Source organism: Hylobates moloch, unplaced genomic scaffold (genome assembly GCF_009828535.3).
Source record: "Hylobates moloch isolate HMO894 unplaced genomic scaffold, HMol_V3 SCAFFOLD_8, whole genome shotgun sequence".
Taxonomy (NCBI): domain Eukaryota; kingdom Metazoa; phylum Chordata; class Mammalia; order Primates; family Hylobatidae; genus Hylobates; species Hylobates moloch.
The window spans coordinates 79,007,941-79,021,781 of NW_026652283.1; the positions used below are offsets into that span (position 1 = coordinate 79,007,941).

Sequence of the window (13,841 nt, forward strand, 5' to 3'; positions counted from 1 at the left end):
AGAATGCTCAGTTCTTGCCACCCCTGGAGACAACTCACCCCCAGCTCCCATCCTGTTATTGTATGTGTCTAACCCCCAGAGTCTGGAGACTCCAGCACAGTAGGCAGCTGAGGGACAGAAAGGACACACAGCTGTACCATTCACAGCTACAGCTCTAGGGCCTGCCAGGGCCCGGAGTGGCCTGGGAGGCTCAGCAGCTACATCCTGGGGATTTGTGTGCTAGGAGAGCTTCAGCCCCTCAGGGAGCAGCCCGGGATCGGGGGCAGGGGTCCCCATCTTGCCCAGCTGCCCATTTTCCCATGCTGATGGCATTAATAAGAACCATCCCCAACTCTGGGCTGCTTCTCCCATCAATCTTTTCAGTCATTTTTTTACAAATTTTTTACTTTTTTTCTCTCCTGAAATTTCTGGACATACAGTACAAGTATGAGCTGCCTTGCAGGAGAGGCAGTCTTGCAGCCCCAGCTTCATCCAGACACATGATGCGTATGTTCCTCTGGGATGACAGAGAAAGGGGAAGGAAATGGGAGGCACTCCAGCATGAGGAGCAGGAATTCACACACGGGCCTCCAACTGCCCAACTGTCCCAGTGCCTGAGGTGTCCCCTGACTCAGCTGAGAGAGTTCAAGAGGTCCCTAGCCCCAGCTCCTACATGGAGGGGCAAATCCAGGCTTCCCCTAGGCTGGGAAGAGCTCATGGTTGGATCCTCTTGCGGTATAGGTAGGCATTGCTCACCTGGTTCATAATGACCAAGCTGGTGAGGACAGGGCATAGTACAGCCAGGTACCAGGCTGCACCAGTGACAGAGGCAGTGAACCAGAGTGAGCACATGCCCAGCAAGAGGCTGGCACTACCCAGCAGGTAGCCCACCAGCCCAGAAGTAGCATGGTATAGCTTGAGCTTCGCCAGGGGCCATCGGGGCAGCAGCTTGGGGTAGAGCAGCCCCACCCCACCTGAGCACTGCAGCCCTGCCCACAGCACGGCCAGCAGCCCTGCCTGCCCATGCCGCGTAACCAGGTGGGCTTTGCCAAGCTGCTCTTTGTGGAGGATGACAAGGCCGAGGCCCAGCAGTGCACACAGCAGGGCCAGCAGCTGCAGCACCCAGTGGCAGCGTGCTCGGCCCTTCCGTGAGAGGGAGTGCAGTAGCGAACTCTCAGGAGAAAACACCAGTAGTGCCTCGGTCATCAGGAAGGAGAACTGAGGAAACAGGGGATGGGAAGCTCAAGTGAGGGTGCTGCCCCAGAAGAGGGGAAGAGGGCTTTATGTAACCCTCAGCTGCCAGTGAGTCTGGGCTGATTCCCCTTTTTCTTTCTCTCCCCACTGACAAGACTATCCATTTGGTGGGGCAAGAATGGAAAACCCCATCTGGGATGATATATGTGCCCTGAATAATCTCCACACTTCCTCCTAGGTGCTAGTCTGAAATGTCATCTGTGCTATGTTACCAAGCAAACACAGGGTTTGAGATGTGGCAGTTATAAATGATTCACAAGCTTTGTTTCCCTAACGTGGGGCTGGATACAATTTCTTGGCAAGAGCTGGCCACATGGGTGCACTGTTTCAGGGAAAGTTAGGTCCATCACCAGAAATTAAAGTAAAAAGGGACAGAGGTACCTCCAAATGCAATGTCTCAGCTTTCTGCCTAGAGGTGGGTGAAGCCTCATTGTGCTTAGACAAATCCTACCCATTTGACCTGGGTCTTAATTACTCTGATTCAAGCCTTTTTTTTTTTTGGAGATAGTCTCTCTCTCTCACCCAGGCTGGAGTGCAGTGGCATGATCTCGGCTCACTGCAATCTCCGCCTTCTGGGTTCAAGCAATTCTCCTGCCTCAGGCTCCTGAGTAACTGGGATTACAGGCACCTGCCACCACACCTAGCGAATTTTTTTTTGAGGGGGGGGCGGGGGTTTGGGTTTTTTTTTTTTTTTTTTGAGACAGAGCCTTGCTCTGTCGCCTAGGTTAGAGTGCAGTGGCGCAATCTTGGCTCACTGCAAACCTCCGTCTCCTGGATTCATGCGATTCTCCTGCCTCAGCCTCCCGAGTAGCTGGGACTACAGTCGCGTGCCACCATGCCCGGCTAATTTTCTGTATTTTTAGTGGAGACGGGGTTTCACCATGTTAGCCAGGATGGTCTCAATCTCCTGACCTCAGGTGATGTGCCTGCCTCGGCCTCCCAAAGTGCTGGGATTACAGGCATGAGCCACCGTGCCTGGCCTCAAGTCTGAAATATATACCATGGGCAGGAGTAGTTGGAGCATGCAACTTTTCCAAATAGATATTAAACGTGGACAAAGATTCAGAGGCTGCCAGGGCCACCAACCATGCCCATGCTCCCACCCCTAAGAACTGCCCAGGCCCACTACTTACAGCCAAAGACATAAGCACCGGGTGCCAGGAGAACAGGCCTGGAATGAGAAGAGGAGGCCTCATGGGGCTGAGGCAAGAAGAAACCAGCCATACCAATCCTTAAGGGCTAAGGAATACCAGCAGCCCATCACCCAAGGAGGTGCTGCCAAACTGTGAGCCCCCTCTTGCTCTGCAACAAGCTGACCCCACACCTATCCTCTCTTCCTGGCCCCTTCCTGGATCAGAGGCCATGCTTTGCCACTCCTCTGGCAGTCCTCCCTCCTTCCCTTACACCTCCTGAGAGGCAGCCAAATGGAGCACCCAGGCAAGGAAAGAGAAACCAGGAATTCTGTGTTCCCTGGCCACACCTACCTGCTCCACCCCACTCATCGCTCCGGCACAGAATTCCCTCAACTAGCCAGGCCCGTTACCGGGAGTCCCACTGCCCTTCCTCCCCAGGAAAAGTGGCCCTTCCCTTCCCAGAAGTCAGCTATGAATTCTACTTACTGGAGCCAGGCCTGGCAAGCACAGCCACAAAGATGGTAAAGCCCAGGGCCACAAGGTGGGCGGCAGCGCCAGAAGCAGTACGCAGAGCTCGGTAGATGTGTGACTCGGTCTCCGCAGAAAGGGCCATGGTCAGCCGTGCCAGTGGTTGTAGCCTGAAAGCATAGTAGCGTGGGCCAGGGTCTCAGGTGCCCACTGTTCACTCCTCACTGGAGAAAAGGCTGCAAGGCAGGAATGCCACCCTCTTCCAATAAGTTATGGTAGGAAAGAACAGTACCAAGGCCAGCACCAGGAATGGTCACAACATGCCAGTCGAGGGCCGGCGGCCTGTCAGCGTGTACCCATGTCTGAACTGGTACCAATCGCTGGCCCGCCTTCCAGGTAGGATGCGCAAAGCCATGTAAGACTACAAATCCCAGGGTGTACCACGCCGTCGCCGGCAGTAGAGCCAGCTGGGAGGGCGCGGAGCACTATGGAAATTGTAGTTCCCTGCTGCGGTCCCAGTTACAGCGTGAATCCTTTAGCGCACCGCCTCCCCAAATGCTGCCGGCATGCTGCCCCTCCACGCTAGGGACTTGCCTGCCTCACCCGCAGCGCAGATCTGATGCGGTGGTTTCCTCCAAAGAAAGCGGGATACTCCGGGCCCTGCCGCGCGCACCGCCGCTCCGTCACGGAGCCGCTTTACTTCCGGGTGCGACGTCTACCCACCCAGGACTTCCTGGGACGAGCCCCCCTCCCAGCCACGCCTCTGAGTCGCGCTGCGCAGGCGCCATTGGGCAGAGGGATTGGCTAGCTTGCGTGACCAGCGACACAGGCCTCGAGGCTGTCTCTGACAAGTGTTCACAGGAGGTGGGGACGCCTCTGCGCGAGGAACGAGGAGCTACGGGCCTGGGCCCGGCTATTGCCATGGGCAGCGGCTGCCGCATCGAATGCATATTCTTCAGCGAGTTCCACCCCACGCTGGGACCCAAGATCACCTATCAGGTGCCACCCGGGCTCGCGGGACTGGGCGGGGAGAGGGACGTGTTCTCGAGAGCTCAACCGGCTGCCTGAAGGCAGTAGTTTCCCGTGCTGCACGCAGGCGTGCTACTTCATTCGCAGACAACTGTGAGGCTAGAGGATAGTCAGACCCAGGCCCCCGGCTCCCAGTGTGGCAGGGAAGATATACGTCACATTGGCAGTGTTTGTAGGATATCGGGCTGTAGGGATCCGGTTGGGGGGTTCCAGGTCCCACAGAAGGTGAGGTGGGTGACCCATGAGTATCCCTGAACTGAGTGAAGAGTAAATGACGCATGGGAAGTTTAGATAAGGGAGGAGAAAGTGTTCCAAGTAGAGGGAACAGCATATGCAGAAGCCAGGAAGGAGGTGAAATCGTAGCGTGTGTTTGGAAACAGAAAAAGTAATAGGCCTGAGTGGATGGGAGAGAGGGGAACACTGGACAAGAGGACATGGGCTTGGGGGGCATGAGGAGGTCACCATTTGTACTACACCCAGTACAGATGTCCACTGAGGGGCCCATTGCCACTCCCCTCCCCAGGTCCCTGAAGACTTCATCTCCCGAGAGCTGTTTGACACAGTCCAAGTGTACATCATCACCAAGCCAGAGCTGCAGAACAAGCTTATCACTGTGTGAGACCCTAGCTCGGGGTGAGCGGTGGGTGGCAGGGGTTGTCCCAGGAGGAGGAAGGGACAGGATTGGGGGCCTGACTGTGTTCCAATTATCCAGCACAGCTATGGAAAAGAAGCTGATCGGCTGTCCTGTGTGCATCGAACACAAGAAGTACAGCCGCAATGCCCTCCTCTTCAACCTGGGCTTCGTGTGTGATGCCCAGGCCAAAACTTGCGCCCTCGAGCCCATCGTTAAAAAGCTGGCTGGCTATCTGACCACACTAGAGGTCTGCAATGAGATGGGCTTGGGTTTACGGACAGGCAGAGTTGGGGAAGGTGTTCCCATGTCTCCAAAGTCCCCCAAACCTGGGACCCTGCCAACCAGCTCAGGACTCAGGGGAGCCAACCAGCCAGGGGTCCTGGGATGTGCCCACCATGCTTTCCATGCTCTATCTAGCTAGAGAGCAGCTTCGTGTCCACGGAGGAGAGCAAGCAGAAGTTGGTGCCCATCATGACCATCTTGCTGGAGGAGCTAAATGCCTCGGGCCGGTGCACTCTGCCCATTGGTATGGCCAGCCTCTGCAAGGACAGCAGAGGGGTAGAGGAGAGATGGGAAAGTGAGCCCAGCCAATCGGGGAGAAGGACAAGACTCATGAACACATTGGTGGGCAGGAAATAGCCATGGGCTGAGGTGCCCATGTCCAGGTCCAATGCATGATGGAGCTGGGACTAGGGGTAGGGGGAAAGCAGAGCTCTCCAGCTCTGCCTCTTGGGCAATTCCTTCCCCTTTGTGGGCCTCAGTTTCTCCCTCCATAAAAAGAGAAAGATTAGCCCTACCCAGAAGCACCTGCTTGCCCCAAGGGATGCTGGGAGGCCTGGATGGTAATTGAGGGCCTCTTGGAAGAAGTGGCACTGAGGATACGGATGGGGCCCCCTGCAGATGAGTCCAACACCATCCACTTGAAGGTGATTGAGCAGCGGCCAGACCCTCCAGTGGCCCAGGAGTATGATGTACCTGTCTTTACCAAAGACAAGGAGGATTTCTTCAATTCACAGTGGGACCTCACTACACAACAAGTATGCCATCCCTCCCTGGGTATCATCACCTGGGGCTGGCCACAGCACTGGCCTCATCCTGTTTCTTCTGACTTTGTCCCACTCTGCCCAGATCCTGCCCTACATTGATGGGTTCCGCCACGTCCAGAAGATTTCAGCAGAGGCAGACGTGGAGCTCAACCTCGTGCGCATTGCTATCCAGAACCTGCTGTGAGTGGGCCTACAGTCATACCTGGTACAAGGTCACCAGCCAGGGAAGACCTCAGGGGCCCTGAGTGTGAGGGTTGGGAAGGCATGGTTCTCAGAAGCTGAGCACAACTCTCTCTCTCAGGTACTACGGTGTTGTGACACTGGTGTCCATCCTCCAGGTAGGTGAGTTGGGTTTGGTTAAGTGGAGAGTGGACCATGTGGCTGGACCAGATCAGGGCTGCGTCAGCTTCCCAAGCCCCTCACTCAGGCCCCTATGCCTTCTGCTACCCTCTAGTACTCCAATGTATACTGCCCAACGCCCAAGGTCCAGGACCTGGTAGATGACAAGTCCCTGCAGGAGGCATGTCTATCCTACGTGACCAAGCAAGGTAGTGGTGGGCTCTGGGGGAAGCCATCTTGGGGAGGGCAGGGCCACATGGTGAACTGATCCCTGGCACCCACAGGGCACAAGAGGGCCAGTCTCCGGGATGTGTTCCAGCTATACTGCAGCCTGAGCCCTGGCACTACTGTGCGAGACCTCATTGGCCGCCACCCCCAGCAGCTGCAGCACGTTGATGAACGGTCAGAGAAGAATTTGCTGGGGCATTTGGGAGTTACCTGAGCGAAGCTAGACCCTTTATGTCTCTCAGGAGCCCTGGGTCATGGGGCACTGTCAATCCAAGCAGGCTTCCTGGAGATGATGGGCTACAGAGACAAAATTGAAGGGAGACTACAGGAAAGGGTTGGCCTGCCTGAAAGAAGGCCTGGCCAGGGCATCACCCCTCTGTCCTCTGATCCTCACCCTAGGAAGCTGATCCAGTTCGGGCTTATGAAGAACCTCATCAGGCGACTACAGAAGTATCCTGTGCGGGTGACTCGGGAAGAGCAGAGCCACCCTGCCCGGCTTTATACAGGCTGCCACAGCTATGACGAGATCTGCTGCAAGACAGGTGGAGGCAGGCGGGCAGTCAGGGTGGGTTCAGGGCAGGGTGGCCAGGCCAGGGCCACTGACCTCTCCTCCACCACCCCACCCAGGCATGAGCTACCATGAGCTGGATGAGCGGCTTGAAAATGACCCCAACATCATCATCTGCTGGAAGTGAGGCTGGTAGTGGCTGGATGGACACATTGCTGTGGGTAGTCCCTCCTACCAGGAGGCTTGTCATACTGTCTAGAGGTTGACTCTTAGTTCTGTAAATAAAGACATCCATTTCAAACAGCCTTTATTGAGTGCTGCTTCTGGGCCAGCCATGGGAGACCCAGCAGTGAATGAAATAGCCATGAGCCGTGGGCTAGATCGCCATCTGGTGGGCAGGACTGACAATCGACAAGTAAAAGTACCGGTTAATGACCAAAAAAAAAAAAAAAATCGTCCTGATGCCGTGACTCACCCATAGCCCCAGCTGCTCAGGAGGCTGAAGTGGGGGGATCACTTGAGGCCAGGAGTTGGAGGCTACATTTAGCTGTGATCCCATCACTGCACCCCAGCCTGGGTGACAGAGCAAGACCCCATCTCAATAATAATAATAATAATAATAAATAGACCTAGAAACAAATGCAGCCAGGCGCGGTGGCTCATGCCTATAATCCCAGCACTTTGGGAGGCTGAGGCGGGTGGATCACCTGAGGTCAGATGTTCAAGAACAGCCTGGCCAACATAGTGAAACCCCATCTCCGCTAAAAAAAAAAAATACAAAAAATTAGCCAGGTGTGGTGGTGCGCACCTGTAATCCCAGCTACTCAGGAAGCTGAGGCAGGAGAATCACTTGAACCTGGGAGGCAGAGGTTGCAGTGAGCCGAGATCATGCCACAGCACTCCAGCCTAGGTGACAGGAGACTCAATCTCAAAAAAAGAAACAGATGTGATCAAGAGTGAGTTGGGTTGGAGGCAGGGACTGCTCTGGATTAAATGGCCACGCTGAGGTGTAAACTGAGCCCTGAAGGAAGAGTATTCTAGGCAAAGTGCAAAATCCTGAGGCAAAAACCTCTTTGGAATGTATGAGGGAGGTCCAGGGAAGCAAGGAGGAGAGAAAAGAATCCAAGTCCCGAGGTACAGGAGAGGACAAGAAGTAGATCTTTTTTTTTTTTTTTTTTTTTGAGACGGAGTCTCACTCTCTCACCCAGGCTGGAGTGCAGTGGCGCGATCTCGGCTCACTGCAAGCTCCGCCTCCCAGGTTCACGCCATTCTCCCGCCTCAGCCTCTCCGAGTAGCTGGGACTACAGGCGCCCGCCACCACGCCCGGCTAATTTTTTGTATTTTTAGTAGAGATGCGGTTTCACCGTGGTCTCGATCTCCTGACCTCGTGATCCACCCACCTCGGCCTCCCAAAGTGCTGGGATTACAAGCGTGAGCCACCGCACCCGGCCAAGAAGTAGATCTTGCAGAGCTGCTAGTAAGCGGCATCCCACCTAACATTTTGAGGGCCAGAGGTAGCCACAGAGCCCCTCTCATGCGAGGGAGAAATGTCTATACATTTTTTTTTTTTTTTGAGACAGAGTCTCCCTTTGTTGTCCAGGCTGGAGTGCGGTGCTGCAATCTTGCCTCACTGGAAACTCCACCTCCTGTGCTCGAGCGATTCTCCTGCCTCAGTCTCCCAAGTAGCTGGGACTACAGGTGTGTGCTACCACACCTGTCTAATTTTTGTACTTTTAGTAGAGACAGGGTTTCACCATGTTGCCCAGGCTGGTCTCAAACTCCTCAAGTGATCCGCCTGCCTTGGCCTCCCAAAGTGCTGAGATTACAGGCGTCAGCCACCGCGCCTGGCCTGATATACACTTTTAAGTCTCCAGGCTGTCCATGAGGATCAAGCGTGGAAGTAGGTCTACAGAAAAGGCTGCCGCAGTTAACCCATGGCAGGTGATGACAGTCTGGACATAGGGAGGATGGAGAGAAGTCTTGCGCCCTGGCAGTATTTCAGGAGCCGACTAGTGGAGCCGGGACGCGAGAAATAGAGGAACCAGGAAGCCATAAGGAGGAGGAAGAGCAACGGGTGGGTCAAGATGCCACAGCCTCAGGAGGGGCTGTTGGGGTCGGGGTTACCCGCATCCCTGTGCAGGAGAACTTGGCGTCCGAGGACAGAGTCCAGACCACAAGGATCTGGAGCTCAGGAGAGACTCGTGGGCCACCGCCCGAGAAAGCGCTGGGAATCCAAATACTATGGCGATTGGCAGCCGCGTAGGCGAGGCGGGCTGGAGACCCGCCCAGATTTAGGTGTGAGCCACCTCCAGGGGCGGGGCCCAGGCCGCATTGCGCAGGCGCGGCTAACCCGTTTCCATGGCTGCGAGAACTCACGCTCCCCAACCGTCCCACAACTGTCCTGTCCCAGACTTTGGCACCGTCGGGGTCCGTCGTCCCCGAGTGTGTCAGCATCCCCACCCCGGCTGCTGCCCGGGATCCGCCGGACCCCGGCCTCGATATGGGAGACCTGGAACTGCTGCTGCCCGGGGAAGCTGAAGTGCTGGTGCGGGGTCTGCGCAGCTTCCCGCTACGCGAGATGGGCTCCGAAGGGTGAGGCACCCGGTCAGGCGGAGTCCCGGAGTCATCGTCCTTGAGTGGGGGAGCTGGGGCCTGACTGGGGGGAGGGGCTTGCCCAGTGTGGAGGGGCTCCCAAATGGGGGAGCAGAGCTTTCCGAGACAGGAGTATTACTGCTCCTGAGCCCCCTGTGTCCTCTCAGGATCAGGTTAGGCTTCAATAGGATCCAGCCCCCATCCCCACTCCTAATGCACACACGTGGACCCACATGCACTTACCCTCTGAGGCAGGTGGAACCAGCAGCATGAGAACCTGGAGAAGCTGAACATGCAAGCCATCCTCGATGCCACAGTCAGCCAGGGCGAACCCATTCAGGAGCTGCTGGTCACCCATGGGAAGGTACCCCGAGGTCACAAGCAGGGTTCCTGCCTTCCCCCATACCTCACCTACTCTATCCCTCAGGAGTCCCCTGTGTGCTCTTCCCCTCTGGCCTGGTACACCTGTCCTCCCTGAAGCGGAAAGAGAAATGTGTTACATGTTTCATTTTGTAGCCCTATTGGATGGACTCTGGCACACCAGGTTGGGTGCAGGGCATGAGTTGATTAGGGAGAAAGCTGTAGGTCCTAGAACAGCTTAGGCTTCGAGGGGAAGGCCCAAATGCTAAAGGCATCTGTGAATTGACTGTAAGGCTGGTGGTGGGGAAGGGGTGGGGAGGGGTGGGGAGGGCGGGAGGGAGGGAGGGAGGGGAGATAACTTAACTGGAAGTGGAACTTTGGCATGGAAGGAGGCCGCCTTCCCAACATGAGAGGGGGAAGTTAGAAACCAGGGAGATGCCTAGCTGGAACATGGACCAGGGAGTGTCACCAGCAGATGACCTGAGATATCAATTGACCAAAAAAAAAAAACAAAAAACAAAAAAGCCAGGCATGGTAGCTCATGCCTGTTACCCAGCATTTTGGGAGGCTAAGACAGGTGGATCATCTGAGGTCAGGAGTTCAGGGCCAGCCTGGCCAACATGGTGAAACCCCGCCTCTACTAAAAATACAAAAATTTGCTGAGCATGGTGGTACACACCTGTAATCCCAGCTACTCGGGAGACTGAGGCAGGAGAATCGCTTAAACCTGGGAGGCAGAGGTTACAGAGAGCCGAGATCACGCCACTGCATTCCAGCCTGGGTGACAAAAGTGAAACTCCATCTCAAAAAAAAAAAAAAAAAAGATCCTTTGCAAGAGAAAGATGGAACTCATACTAGGGGATAGGATAGGAACAGGGCACTGTGAAGGGTCCTGAGTAAGGCACACAAGAGCTTTGGAGGACCACAGGACAGGGCCTAGAGGGAGGGCATGAGGAGAAGGGCTGGCTTGAAAGGGATGCCTGAATGGCCGGGGAGAGGATAAGGGTGCAGGTGCAGGCAGGGCAAGGCAGTCTGGGAACTGGGCAGGAGCCAGTCACATAAGCATGAGGGACATCCACAGAGGTGTTGGGAGCAGCTGGAAATGAAGGTCCAAGGTGCAAGAGAGAAGTCAGGAAGGATACTCATGGGGTCTGGGATAGTTTAGGGGCCCAGCAGTGTTTGGGATATCTGGGCTGAGCTGAGCCGGGGATGGGAGGGTTGCCAGGCAAAGGTAGGCCCATCTCATCCCTGTCCTTTACCCCACCCTTCAAAGGTCCCAACACTGGTGGAGGAGCTGATCACAGTGGAGATGTGGAAGCAGAAGGTGTTCCCTGTGCTCTGCAGGGTGGAGGACTTCAAGCCCCAGAACACCTTCCCCATCTACATGGTGGTGAGCTGGGCCCCTGGTTCGTATCTCCTCCCACTCCTTCAGAGGGCTCTGGACCGTGGAGGAGAGCTGGTAGCCCCTATCCCTTCCTCAGGCCCTGTCCTTCTCTTTGTCTGACAGGTGCACCACGAGGCCTCCATCATCAACCTCTTGGAGACGGTGTTCTTCCACAAGGTGAGGGACTATCTCTGCCCATGGGCCACAGTTCTGGGTCAGAGCTTGGCAAGAAGGGAGGTTGTGTCTGTGTGGGGAGGGCATCAGACACAGAAAGATTCTCTCCCCCTTTTCCCAGGAGGTGTGTGAGTCAGCAGAAGACACTGTCTTGGACTTGGTAGACTATTGCCACCGCAAACTGACTCTGCTGGTGGCCCGGAGTAGCTGTGGCGGCCCCCCTGAGGGGGAGGGGTCCCAGGACAGCAACGCCATGCAGGTGGGTTGAGGTTACCTAGGGTTGTGAAAGCCTAGGTCTGGGTTCCCCAAGGCCTGCGCAGGCAAGGGTGGCCCAGCGTGAACACTGTGTGACCTCCCAGGAGCTGCAGAAGCAGGCAGAGCTGATGGAATTTGAGATTGCACTGAAGGCCCTCTCAGTACTACGCTACATCACAGATTGTGTGGACAGGTGGGCAGTCCAACTGGGCCTGGGCCTACTGTGGAGGGCTGGAAGACCGGGCCTGTAGCCTGCCTCTGCTCACCTCCTTCACAACGTCTCTGCCCCTAGCCTCTCTCTCAGCACCTTGAGCCGTATGCTTAGCACGCACAACCTGCCCTGCCTCCTGGTGGAACTGCTGGAGCATAGTCCCTGGAGACGGCGGGAAGGAGGTAGGGTCCTCCCCCACCAGCCTAAGCCCCACGCTACTGCTTCAGGATATCTTTTTGATAGAGGGGGGCAGCTTGCACACACGAAGACAAACCCTGTCCCCAAGCCCACTGAGGATACCAGGATGCCTCAGCCAAGGTTGGCCTAGACCTGAGCTCTGCAGCAGGCCAGGCCCATGTGTCCACTACTGAGGCTCACTCTGCTCTGGGGTCAGCAGCACTATAGCCTGGGTAAGTCCCGTGGCCCAGGTTCTCCCACCATTCCCAGGCAGTGGTCAGTCTCCCAGCCCCCACAGCTGGCTCACTTGAAGAGAATTCAACGCCTGCACCCAGTGTGCTGGTTCCTCTCCCCAGGCAAGCTGCAGCAGTTCGAGGGCAGCCGTTGGCATACTGTGGCCCCCTCAGAGCAGCAAAAGCTGAGCAAGTTGGACGGGCAAGTGTGGATCGCCCTGTACAACCTGCTGCTAAGCCCTGAGGCTCAGGCGCGCTACTGCCTCACAAGTTTTGCCAAGGGACAGCTACTCAAGGTCGGACTCCCTCCGCACCAGCCCCCACAGCCCCAGTACCGCCCTCCCCATCCTACCCCGACTGCATCCCTGCTGTTTATCTTTGCCCACCCACCTCAACCCCAGTGCTCTTTTCAGTCCTTGGGCCTCAGGTGACACACCAGCTAGTGGGACATGGGCCCCCACAGGCATGCTCAGCCCAACCCAGCCCCTTCCTTTTCCTTGGCCCCCTGGCCAGCACCTGCATCACACTGGCCTCCATTGGACACCCTTGCAGCTTCGGGCCTTCCTCACAGACACACTACTGGACCAGCTGCCCAACCTGGCCCACTTGCAGAGCTTCCTGGCCCATCTGACCCTGACTGAAACCCAGCCACCTAAGAAGGACCTGGTGTTGGAACAGGTAGGCACTGGAAAGTTAGCTGCTCAGGACCACTGTCCCACTTTACCAGCACATTCCTGCCACTCTCCACTTCTCTCTCCTAGATCCCAGAAATCTGGGAGCGGCTGGAGCAAGAAAACAGAGGCAAGTGGCAGGCAATTGCCAAGCACCAGCTCCAGCATGTGTTCAGCCCCTCAGAGCAGGACCTGCAGCTACAGGCGCGAAGGTAAGGCCTGTGGAAATGGCAGGAGGGGTGGAGGGGATGCAGGAGGCATGGATGTGGGCAGGGGTTCCCCCACCTTCCAGGGCCAGTCAGACCTTCCTGACTTTCCCCCAGGTGGGCTGAGACCTACAGGCTGGACGTGCTAGAGGCAGTGGCTCCAGAGCGGCCCCGCTGTGCTTACTGCAGTGCAGAGGCTTCTAAGCGCTGCTCGCGATGCCAGAATGAGTGGTATTGCTGCAGGTGAGGGTATCCTAGGACCTTGGACCCCTAAGCCCTACTCCCACATCCCCCACATGCACTGCCATCCTCAATACCCACCTGCCTGCAGGGAGTGCCAAGTCAAGCACTGGAAAAAGCATGGAAAGACTTGTGTCCTGGCAGCCCAGGGTGACAGAGCCAAATGAGGGCTGCAGTTGCTGAGGGCTGACCACCCATGCCAAGGGAATCCACCCAGAATGCACCCCTGAACCTCAAGATCACGGTCCAGCCTCTGCCGGAACCCCAGTCTCCGCAGTGGAGAGCAGAGCGGGCGGTAAAGCTGCTGACCATCCCCCTCCTCCTCACCCCAAGGGAAGGCTCGAGACTTCCTGCCCCACCCGGTGGGCAGGCCAAGTGCGTTGCTTCAGCAAACCGGGCCAGGAGGGCGAGGGCCGGATGTGGGGACCCTCTTCCTCTAGCACAGTAAAGCTGGCCTCCAGAAACACGGGTATCTCCGCGTGGTGCTTTGCGGTCGCCGTCGTTGTGGCCGTCCAGGGTGGGGTGTGAGGAGGGGACGAAGGAGGGAAGGAAGGGCAAGGCGGGGGCTCTGCGAGAGCGCGCCCAGCCCCGCCTTCGGGCCCCACAGTCCCTGCACCCAGATTTCCATTGCGCGGCTCTCCTCAGCTCCTTCCCGCCGCCCAGCCTGGATCCTGGGGGCGGCGCTGAAGTTGGGGCCCGCCCTGTGGCCCCGCCCGGCTC

General features: G+C 56.8%; 3 protein-coding genes across 10 annotated transcripts; 2 read left to right on the top strand and 1 right to left on the bottom strand.

Moving 5' to 3' along the window:
- Window positions 1-282: 282 nt before the first annotated feature.
- On the bottom strand, window positions 283-5,029 carry LOC116473441 (transmembrane reductase CYB561D2). 4 transcript variants are annotated; one of them, XM_058442354.1, is made up of 4 exons: window positions 4,892-5,029; window positions 2,853-3,004; window positions 2,367-2,404; window positions 283-1,197 (listed from the first exon to the last, which is right to left on the bottom strand). In XM_058442354.1, the coding sequence occupies exons 2-4, from the start codon at window positions 2,977-2,979 to the stop codon at window positions 694-696; spliced, it is 669 nt and encodes a 222-aa protein (XP_058298337.1). In that variant the 5' UTR covers window positions 2,980-3,004; window positions 4,892-5,029; the 3' UTR covers window positions 283-693. The 4 variants fall into 4 exon arrangements, with proteins under 4 accessions (XP_058298337.1, XP_058298336.1, XP_032017359.1 ...); XM_058442353.1 differs by lacking the exon at window positions 4,892-5,029 and adding an exon at window positions 3,429-3,605; XM_032161468.2 differs by lacking the exon at window positions 4,892-5,029 and adding an exon at window positions 3,127-3,412.
- Window positions 3,704-7,054, top strand: NPRL2 (NPR2 like, GATOR1 complex subunit). 4 transcript variants are annotated; one of them, XM_032161463.2, is made up of 11 exons: window positions 3,704-3,833; window positions 4,387-4,478; window positions 4,576-4,744; window positions 4,915-5,023; window positions 5,398-5,534; window positions 5,626-5,723; window positions 5,845-5,881; window positions 5,998-6,091; window positions 6,167-6,284; window positions 6,510-6,652; window positions 6,738-7,054. In XM_032161463.2, exons 1-11 carry the CDS (start codon window positions 3,756-3,758, stop codon window positions 6,803-6,805), a joined length of 1,143 nt encoding a protein of 380 aa, XP_032017354.2. In that variant the 5' UTR covers window positions 3,704-3,755; the 3' UTR covers window positions 6,806-7,054. The 4 variants fall into 4 exon arrangements, with proteins under 4 accessions (XP_032017354.2, XP_058298334.1, XP_058298332.1 ...); XM_058442352.1 differs by lacking the exon at window positions 3,704-3,833 and having other exon boundaries at window positions 4,332-4,476; window positions 4,581-4,744; window positions 6,738-6,923; XM_058442349.1 differs by lacking the exons at window positions 3,704-3,833; window positions 5,998-6,091 and having other exon boundaries at window positions 4,038-4,476; window positions 5,845-5,885; window positions 6,738-6,923.
- Window positions 7,055-8,965: 1,911 nt separating this feature from the next.
- ZMYND10 (zinc finger MYND-type containing 10) lies at window positions 8,966-13,585 on the top strand. Of its 2 annotated transcripts, none has more exons than XM_032161469.2 (12): window positions 8,966-9,210; window positions 9,466-9,574; window positions 10,844-10,960; window positions 11,078-11,131; window positions 11,250-11,387; window positions 11,488-11,576; window positions 11,676-11,776; window positions 12,128-12,300; window positions 12,557-12,682; window positions 12,766-12,887; window positions 12,999-13,124; window positions 13,213-13,585. In XM_032161469.2, exons 1-12 carry the CDS (start codon window positions 9,119-9,121, stop codon window positions 13,286-13,288), a joined length of 1,323 nt encoding a protein of 440 aa, XP_032017360.1. In that variant the 5' UTR covers window positions 8,966-9,118; the 3' UTR covers window positions 13,289-13,585. The 2 variants fall into 2 exon arrangements, with proteins under 2 accessions (XP_032017360.1, XP_058298824.1); XM_058442841.1 differs by having other exon boundaries at window positions 9,196-9,210; window positions 9,462-9,574.
- The last annotated feature ends 256 nt before the right edge of the window (window positions 13,586-13,841 follow it).

Excerpts from the sequence above, each read along its gene's own strand:
- LOC116473441 (XM_058442354.1), bottom strand. The coding sequence starts at position 2,979 with ATGGCCCTTTCTGCGGAGACCGAGTCACACATCTACCGAGCTCTGCGT. Across the intron at positions 2,405-2,852 it reads GCTTGCCAGGCCTGGCTCCA|GCCTGTTCTCCTGGCACCCG; the intron begins GTAAGTAGAATT and ends TTCTCATTCCAG. Across the intron at positions 1,198-2,366 it reads CGGTGCTTATGTCTTTGGCT|TTCTCCTTCCTGATGACCGA; the intron begins GTAAGTAGTGGG and ends CTGTTTCCTCAG.
- NPRL2 (XM_032161463.2), top strand. The coding sequence starts at position 3,756 with ATGGGCAGCGGCTGCCGCATCGAATGCATATTCTTCAGCGAGTTCCAC. Across the intron at positions 4,479-4,575 it reads CAGAACAAGCTTATCACTGT|CACAGCTATGGAAAAGAAGC; the intron begins GTGAGACCCTAG and ends CCAATTATCCAG. Across the intron at positions 6,653-6,737 it reads CGAGATCTGCTGCAAGACAG|GCATGAGCTACCATGAGCTG; the intron begins GTGGAGGCAGGC and ends CACCCCACCCAG.
- ZMYND10 (XM_032161469.2), top strand. The coding sequence starts at position 9,119 with ATGGGAGACCTGGAACTGCTGCTGCCCGGGGAAGCTGAAGTGCTGGTG. Across the intron at positions 9,211-9,465 it reads CGCGAGATGGGCTCCGAAGG|GTGGAACCAGCAGCATGAGA; the intron begins GTGAGGCACCCG and ends CCTCTGAGGCAG. Across the intron at positions 11,132-11,249 it reads AGACGGTGTTCTTCCACAAG|GAGGTGTGTGAGTCAGCAGA; the intron begins GTGAGGGACTAT and ends CCCTTTTCCCAG.